Source organism: Podarcis erhardii, assembly GCF_964252035.2.
Source record: "Podarcis erhardii genome assembly, chromosome: 7".
NCBI classification, from domain to species: Eukaryota; Metazoa; Chordata; class Lepidosauria; order Squamata; family Lacertidae; genus Podarcis; species Podarcis erhardii.
The window spans coordinates 24,848,701-24,857,783 of record NC_138511.1 but is presented as its reverse complement, the minus strand read 5'-3'; the positions used below and the strand labels follow the sequence as shown (position 1 = coordinate 24,857,783).

Below are 9,083 nucleotides of genomic sequence, written 5' to 3'. Positions count from 1 at the left end.
AACAATTGTTTGCTCCTCCCTGCCCGACCTTTGACCCAGCCACAAGGAATAAATAACAGTTAAGATTCACATTTACTTCAAGTTTATTAAGCTTAAATATACCTTGCTTAAGACAAAAAAAGGTCATGCATTCGGTTCCATTCCAGCACCATATATTTTGACACAAATTTTCAGAGAGAGAAAAAAATGGTTCAGAGAAATAAGCACTATAAAACATTGGATTACCAGTACCAAAGCAGGATTTCTTGCATATTAGTGACAAACTTTCAGTAAGCATAGAAAGATTCAACCAGCAAAGGTGACACAGGCCGGGAGCCAAAGCTCATGTGCAGGCACTGGGAGGGCTGGCATGGTTGCTATTTCCTCCCTTCTGGCAGCATCTTATCTCATCGAATGCCACCTGGAAAGATCCGTGACCTTTTGGGGTACCTTTTTGGAGGAAGGATATGAGGAGTTTCCGATAAATCCTTATGCACAAACCTCACATGGCCCTTTGGATCCCAGCCACAGAACATTATTCATGCAATAGAGCAGAAAGTCTCTATATACTTGACTTTTAAGAGATACAGGTTTGTCGAGTTTTAAGGAAATGTCCATAGTCTTTTCTCCTAGCCCTCTTATTAGAGAGGTACTTTGGTGCTATTCATCTAGTTTAGATTAAAACAAAGTAGAAAGCTAATCAAAAATTCCCTTTTCTTGTAAGATAAAAAAAAACTTGATCCCATGTGGCAAAAGTTAATATAAAAATCAGACACTGCTGCTTGTGTGTTCACAGTGAGACTTCTTTGGATATCTGACTGCAACGAGAAGCTGTAGGTAGATGCATTTGCATCTGACTATAGAAGGTTATTAAAGGCAACTACCATCACTCAACCACATTTCCACTCAAATGTGCAGTCTCCAAAGATTAACAGAAAATAACTTGGGTTCTGACAAAATAATCACATTAGCAAAACAGTTCACAACCTGTCAAATCGAGAGGTGCTCTCTTTAAATGAAGAGAGAGAACTTTTATCCCTGCAAAACAGAACCTCAAGCATATGTAAATATGACACTTGCAAAAGTAATATGTTTACTGATAAGAGTTAAAAATGAAACCATGCTTCAAAATATACAGGTGGCTTACTTGAGACACACTGACGGAGGGAAAGAACTTTTCACTGGAATATTTATTTGACTCACCAAATGAATTTTATGACAAGCAAGACTTGTTAGATGAGCTGGAAACTCCTCTATATGTTCTTCTCTCTCTCTTTCTTCTTCCAGGGAGTTGATAGGCAGTGATCTCTCCACCCTTTTTTTGGAAGCAGACTTTTAAAATCCAATTTTGCCTCTTGTCATTGAATAGCCCAACTTGGCCTCATTATTGATGAAAGACATTAATCCCACATAGGTCTCAATGAGAAGAGGGCGCTCCAGCAGCAGAACTCCATTTGCCCTCCCAGGCAGAGGGCACTCCTTGTGGGCCTTCTTCACAGCTTGGATCAGTTGAGTTTTGAAGTTCTCCAACTTAAAAAACAAACACAAACCATACCTGTTAATTAGACTGAAGTCACGATAGTCAGTAAACCAACACTGCAGAACTTCTGTATCCGTGAACAACTAACTGCACATGGCTCAAGCGCTTTTTTAAACCCCTCACCAGAAGTGTGCCATGAAATAACAGGTTTCATTCTAACTCCATAACAGAAGGATGGAAGAAGCCATACAATTAGCACAGCCAATGGGACTTTGGAATAGGGCTTGTTTCTCAAACAGCATCCCTCCGTGCCATATGGCAAGTTACTTTTGAAACCATGAGGACTCTCAAGAGCAGTTTGTTGGCATAGCAAGAGTATCTGCGGTATAAAAGAATGACCCTAACAGCATGGGTCCAGAACCTTAGATGTACCTACAAATTTATATATTTGAAAGTCTCAAGACCTTTCAGTTGGCATCAAGTTGTCTCCTGCAAACTCTTGTCAACCTTTTTTGGAAGTAAACCAAACAACTGTCCTTTGCATGTATGCTTAGATGTGTGGATTTTGTGCTAAGAAAACCAAAGAGAAAACACACATTTTTTTAAAAGGCAAGTGGAGAAGGGGTCAGTAGCAATGGAGAACAATATTAAGGCAGCTAAAATCAATCCCAGCCCTTTCTCCTCCAAATCAAGCCTTTACACTTCCATCAAACCCTCAGAAAGGACAAAGTGTAGGATGCTGGTCTGTCTTGTGTACAGTGGTACCTTACTAAAGTTCTGTTATGATTTCTACCTAAAGAACTTGACCTCGACTAAAATCACCCAAAGAACGCACATATGGCAACACCTTACTTGACAAAGAGATGCAATCTTTTCATCAGCATCAGCCATTGGATGTTCTGTGAAGGTGGCATATGGCACATTTGTGGACCATGGGTTCCATCTATTTATGAAGGAGGCACGGCTTTGTTTATCCCACTGGACTCTGATTCCAAAGCCTTCTCGTCTGAAAAAGGGAAAGATTGTATGCTCACTCAAGCTCCCCCTTCAGCCATGCAGTTTCTGTGAACCCTGCAACCATTTAAACCGTTTTATGGGAAAGCAATGACACACAGCCTATATAAAAATATGTTACACTGTGAAACCTGATAGTTTTTGTAGTAATTTAAAATGCATGAGGAGCTTAAATGGAGATCCGGAAGCTAGAAGCTTAAGCAAAAAGCTTCTATAGTCCATATCTACTAGAAGACAGGAGCTAACAATTGCAAGTCTTCTATAATGCAGTGGGATTTACAAGATAGAGAAAACAAAGAACAGGAAACAGAATCAGAACCCACTTGTTCAGTGATTTAGGAGGAAACTCAAATTCTCCAATGGAAATTGTATCAACGGCGTTAAGTGATATTCTGGTCACTTGCTGGCACTGCAGGCTGATGAAGTCATATTTACAGATCAAAAGGGACCAATCAGTAATGAGAACCAAGCGCTCCTTCTCATTGTTCCAGTGATCAATTCTGGAAAGGGAAAAAAATAAAGATGAGTTAGCATGGTTTATCTCCCTAAACTAAACACAGATGATAAAGTGAGGAGGGCTTTTAAGAAATAAATTATTCGTACGCATGCCCATCCCAGTTTAAATTGAAAGTCTATTTTTGCTGCAGTTAGATACACACTAAAAGGTTTGTGGCATGGTTAGATAATCCTGTAATCAAGAAGTATGGAATGATAATTCACCAGCACCTCTTCTAAATCATTGCTTGTGGGCCACCCTTGCACCTTCTAGGGCAGAGGCAAAAGTGGGCAGAGCAATGGATATGATCCTTATCTTTGAACCATAGATTCCAGCTCTGCAAAAGTCAATAGGTCTGTGTACTCTACCCCTGTCCAGATCTTGGGTCAATAAAAATTCTATCCAGGCAAGAACATGCAAGGAGCGGGGCTTGTGGGAGTCCTGAGGGTCAAATGGAGAGGCCTGCAGAGTCACCTCTGGCCTCTGGGCTTGTGGTTTCCCACCCCTGCCTTACTGCCTGGATCAAAACAAGTCAGTCTGGTTCCTGCGCCTGGTCATTCTGTTTACATCTCACCCTGCTTTTGGGAGGCCTGGGGGTGGCATGGTCAAGTGCTTCTTTTAAAGTGGTTGCAGTCAAGAACTTTGTAAAGACTTCTCCTGCCAGATCACAAGATCTTCCGCATGCAGTTTGGCTTGCTTTTCTGATGTTAATTGAACCACCACTCCTAAGTTTCAGCTGTTTTGTTGGAAAGAATGAAAGGAGGGAAACTGCACTGAAACTGCATATCAGATCTGCTACTTACTCAGTCAGCAGCCATACACTCTGCACTTCTCCATCTTCAGTGGGCATCACCACCACTCGTATCTCGTTCACTGCCTGCTCTATTGTTCCTGGCTAAATTAAAACAAAATGGAAATAAATTTTCCCCAGTTAGAGTAATATTGACATCTTTTCACCCCTAACAGAGCCCCCATACACAATTTGCAATCTACCCCAGGATATTCCCCCCCACCCAAAAAATTACATGCCCCTTTCTCCTGTCTGCTTCCCAGAGCTTCCAACCACAGGGGCAGTCTACCCCTAGAATGACGTTCTTTCTCTTGGAAATTGATTTCCTTCTCTTGTCTGTCTTCTCACCACAGTTGCAATCTACTCCCTGCTAAATATTCCTCACCGCCCCAAATTATGTGTCCTTTGGTCTCCTCTCTTCTGCCCTCCCAAACAAGAGCCTCCAGCCATAGGGGTGGCCTGCCCAAATATATTTTCATTTCAAAAGTGAATTTCTCTCTGTCGTCTTCTCCACATAACGGCAGTCTCAACCCCACCAAATATCCCCACGCCGCCACCCAAAATTATGTGTCCTTGGATAGCTCAGCTGCTGACGATACCAAGGGTGCAGGTTCGATCCCCGTGTGGGACAGCTGCGTATTCCTGCATTGCAAGGGGGTTGGACTGGATGACCCTCAGGGTCCCTTCCAACTCTACGATTCGGCGATCCTCTTCCGTTCCCGCTCCAGAGCCTCCAAGCCACTGTTTCCCACAAGAATATCCCCCTATCTGCGCCCAGAATCGCGTGCCCGTTTCTCTCTCCTCTCCCTCCAAAGAGAGCCTCCAGCCACAGGGGCAGTCTACCCGCAGAGGAGCTCCCGGGCGCCAGAGAGGTGGGCGTGGCCTCCGCCGCTCCCTCCCCCCTCCTCACCCGGAAGACGAAGTACTCCTTGAGGCGGCCCCCCCGGGTGGGGTTTCGGACGCTGAGGGGCCGCAGGGTCTGCCTGGGCGGCGCCTGCGCCAACAGCGAGGCAGAGGGCGAGCTGGGCGGCAGCTCCCCCGTCGGCGTGAAGGGCACGTCGGCCTCGGCCGCGGGCACCAGCAGCGCCGCCCCCCCGGAGCCCTCGCAGGAGCCCGGCCCGACGCCTTCCACCGAGTCCCGCATCTGCAGCATCGCCCACACCGGCGCCTAGCGCGCCAGGCCTCTCTGGCGGCTGCCTCACAGCAGCGCCTTCTGCGCCTGCGCGGCGGCGGCGGCGGCAACGGCAGCCTCTCTCTTCTTTCCCACCCGCGCGCCGCCCAACGGCCGTCCTGAGGGGCGGGGACTCGGCAGCCCGTAGACTCACGCGGAGGGGGGAATTTAGACTCAACACCCGTGGAGGACGAAGGCGCAACTTCCGGGTCGGCTTCACTCATACGTTCCACGTGTATCAGCTGCTGGGGATGCTCGGTGCTAGGCGAGTTGCTGCTGCGCTTAGCACCTGCTTGCTGGCTTCCCGCAACGGGCAGCTCGTTGGCCGCTGTGAGAAGCAGGTTGCTGGACTTAGGTGGGCAACCTTTGCCCTGATCCAGGAGGGCTGTTTTGGTTGTTCGCGATTGGGGTTGCCAAGCCAGGGTGGCCACTTGCCACGAATGCCTTCGTTGAGATTCCTGCATTGCAGGGGGTTGGACGAGATGACCCTTCCAGCTCTAGGAGCATCCCAGACCCTGAGATGTCAAGGACCAGACCTGGGACTTAGGAGTGAACCCCTGTGATAGCAGTAAGCAAGGGAATGTTTAAGCATTGCTCACAGCATAGTACCTGGAAAGGAGCAACAGAGGATGTTGCAGTCTATGCTTGCTGTGAACTGCCCTTTCAACAGCAAGTGTTAAGTGCTGCAGGCATTCAACTCCCTTCTGATTTCACCATCTACATTTATGCTTCACTAAAACCAATGCCCAGGTTTTGATTTGTCTGAATACCCAGAGCTCCGGTTTTTATTGGTTTTTAACATCCTCTCCTTATACTACTGTTGTATTGTTGGTGTTTCGTGTTTTTGTTTTAATGAGAAGGTTCACTGTTATTTTTACATTGTACACCACGTAGATTGAAATACTTTATTGTCACTTGTACAACTTGTATACAGTGAGATTACACGAGCACCCGCACTCAGCTCTCTTAGTCTTAATTTAAGGTTACCAGACATCCCCGTTCCCCAGGGACAGTCCCTGGATTTACAAATCAGTTCCCATACAAAATCCATTGAAGTTGAAAAGTGTCCCCAGATTAATGGAAAAGAATCTGGAAACTTTATCTTAATTCCCCTCGTTTACTGACGCACGCCCACCAAACCCGAAAGTCTGTTGCCCTGTTGTTATCTTTTCATTCAGCAGCCTAACAGCCCACAGACAGAAGCTGTTCTTTACCCTGTTGGTGCAACTAATCATGCTTCTATAGCTTCTGCCCAAGGGCAGGAGATCAAGAAAGTGCTGGCCAGAATGTGAATCATCCCTGAGAATTTTCCTCACTCTCCTGGGGCAACGTTCTTCCACGATGTCATCCAGTAGATAGATAGATATATCAAGTGCTTTTAAAAACAATTGAAATACATGTATATCACTTTTCTCTCTTTATTTTTATTATGTTCCTTTTTCTGGGATTGAAAATGTTCAATAAAGAGTAGGCTATAAACACTTCCAATAAATATGACACACCTGGTCCAACCCCCTGCAATGCACAAATCATTTAGCTAAAGAAGGGATGAAACTAGGCGTTGTTCCACCCGGGTCAGAGACCTAGTTTGGCACACAAACCCCACATGCATTTCCATAGACACATATACACAGAGCCTGAGAGCCTTAATGGCACCCCTCTGGGGGCTTCACCTGGGGCAAAAAACCTGGCTAGTCCCATAGGTATGGTTTTGGCTAAAGAATCCCTGACAGATGGGCATCCAACCTCTGCTTTAAAACCTGCAATGAAGGAGTCTAAGGTTGGCGGTTCGAATCCCCGCAATGGGGTGAACTCCCGTTTCTCAGTCCCTTCTCCTGCCAACCCAGCAGTTCAAAAGCATGTCAAAGTGCAAGTAGATAAATAGGTACCACTCTGGTGGGAAGGTAAACAGTGTTTCCGTGCACAGCTCTGGTTCTCCAGAAGTGGCTTAGTCATGCTGGCCACATGACCCGGAAGCTGTCTGCGGACAAACGCCGGCTCCCTCGGCCAGTAAAGCGAGATGAGCGCTGCAACCCCAGAGTCATCCGTGACTGGACTTAACGCTCAGGGGTCCCTTTACCTTTTTACCACCTTCCGAGGGGGTCCATTTCACTGTTGAACAGCTCTTACCCTCAGAAAGCTATGTCTATTCCTACAGTTTAATTGGAATTTCCTTTCTTGCAATTTGAATCCATTGGTTTGGATTGTGCCATCAGAAGCAGCAGAAAACAAGCTTGCTCTACCTTCCATGTGACAGCCCTTGAGATATTTAAGATGGCTATCATATTTCCTCTCAGTCTCCTCTTTTCCAGGCTAAACATACCCAGCTTTTTCAACCGTTCCAGACCCTTGATCATCTTGGTTGCCCTCCTATGCACACGTTCCAGCTTGTCTATATCCTTAAACTTAAACATCATAAATATCTTTACAGAAGCTTACGGAAAACTTGACCCATTGGTCAATATCCAAAAAACAAAAGTGCTACACCAACAACCACAAAACAACCTCTCTTCAGTGCCACAAACCCAACTTAATGGTGTAACATTGGAAAGTGTTGATCACTTTTCCTACCTGGGCAGTTATCTTTCCACAAGGACCAACATCAATGATGAAATCCAGCCTTGCCTGAGAGCTCTGTGAGTGCAACTTTCTGCTGAATGAAACGCAGAGTGTTTGAGGAATGGGACACCAAATGGGACAGGGAAACCAAAATGCTTATTTACAAAGCTACTGTACCACCAACTTTACAGTACACTTGTGAAACATGGGCCATTTATAAACGCCATCTCCCAATTCCTTGAAAGATTTCATCAATGGTGTCTCCGAAAATTTTTACACATCACTTGGGAAGACAGGCAAACTAATGTCAGTGTACAGGAAGAAGCAAAGATCACCAGTGTTGAAGCAATGTTTCTTCAACTCAGGTTTGTTGGACTGGTCATGTTTGGATGCCTGATTATCGTCCTCCAAAGCAACTATTCTATTCCCCATTCAAGAATGGAAATTGAAATACCAGTGGACAACAAAAGAGGTTTAAAGATGCTCTCAAGGCAAATCTTAAAAAATCTAGTATAAGCACTAATAACTGGGAAACATTGGCCTGCGAGCGCTCCAATTACCAAAGGTGTCATGGGCTTTGAAGACACTTGAACTCAGGACGCAAGGAAGAAACGTGCTAAGAGGAAGGCATGCTTGGCAAACCCTTACCGTGATCAACTCCCACCCAGAAACCTATGTCTCCACTGTGGAAGGACGTGTGGATCTAGAATTAGCCTCCACAGTCACTTACAGACTCACTGTTAAGACCCTTTTCATGGAAGACAATCTTACTTGGCTACGAGCAATCACAGAAGAAGAAGAAGAAGAAGAAGAAGAAGAAGAAGAAGAAGAAGAAGAAGAAGAAGAAGAATTAAATAGTGGTGCCCAGAACTGGACACAGGCCTCCAGGTGGGGTCTGACTTTGACGACTCATAATGTTGTGACACAGGCAATATGTCATTTTCTTAGGGTCTCACAATGTGTTCCTTATTTGGGAGTTATTCAGGTGACAACTCTGCAGTTTAATATGTCCTGTCTCACCTGCCCTGATGTGGTTACAGGTAAGTGCTGCCATCTGGTGACATGATTTCGAAAAATTCAGTCCTGAGAGCTCTAACTAAGGAGAACATTTATTTTGGCTGGCCTGTGGCAGGAGGGGCTAGCAGTTGGTGCCCTATAAATTGTGGGCATGTTCAAGGCAGGGGGGTGGTGGTTTCAGTGTGGAAGAATCTGAGCCCATGCAAGAACAGCAAACAGTCGCTGGGTTTTAAGCCTATTGATAACATTCCTTCTGTTTTATTTGTGTTTTCATTATGGTTTTTTTATTTAGTCATAAAAAAATATGCTTTAGCCATCCTCTGAGGGATGGAGAAACAGGATAGCTATGTCTTAACTGAATGAAATTCTTCCAAATGTCTACCCAGCTACCTGTTCCAAAATGGCAATGTTGCCTGTCTGTATTGCAACAGGCAGAAACAGGAGGAAGTTGACAGCTTTAAAACAAAGCAGCGACCCTTGAGGTTACTGATTAGGAAGTAAGTCCCTTTGAACTCAGCGAGAATTACTCCTGAGTAAACGTGGAGGGCTGGCCTGCCAACTGCATTGTAATAGGGGG

The 9,083-nt window shown here is 45.5% G+C and overlaps 1 protein-coding gene and 1 long non-coding RNA gene across 2 annotated transcripts in view; both read right to left on the bottom strand.

Moving 5' to 3' along the window:
- Nucleotides 1-9,083, bottom strand: part of LOC309347073 — a 147,306-nt gene that overhangs the window by 126,769 nt on the left and 11,454 nt on the right. The gene's annotated exons all lie outside the window — the stretch shown is intronic.
- On the bottom strand, nucleotides 66-4,998 carry TPRG1L (tumor protein p63 regulated 1 like). Its single transcript, XM_081871322.1, has 5 exons — nucleotides 4,670-4,998; nucleotides 3,773-3,864; nucleotides 2,797-2,973; nucleotides 2,312-2,465; nucleotides 66-1,509 (listed from the first exon to the last, which is right to left on the bottom strand). The coding sequence occupies exons 1-5, from the start codon at nucleotides 4,910-4,912 to the stop codon at nucleotides 1,315-1,317; spliced, it is 861 nt and encodes a 286-aa protein (XP_081727448.1). The 5' UTR covers nucleotides 4,913-4,998; the 3' UTR covers nucleotides 66-1,314.

What these genes read in the sequence shown, in the direction of transcription:
- TPRG1L (XM_081871322.1), bottom strand. Translation starts at nt 4,912, where the DNA reads ATGCTGCAGATGCGGGACTCGGTGGAAGGCGTCGGGCCGGGCTCCTGC. An exon ending in AGTGTATGGCTGCTGACTGA is followed by an intron (nt 2,974 to 3,772) that starts GTAAGTAGCAGA and finishes TTCCCTTTCCAG; the next exon opens with AATTGATCACTGGAACAATG. An exon ending in CCTCCTAAATCACTGAACAA is followed by an intron (nt 2,466 to 2,796) that starts GTGGGTTCTGAT and finishes TCCCTTTTTCAG; the next exon opens with ACGAGAAGGCTTTGGAATCA.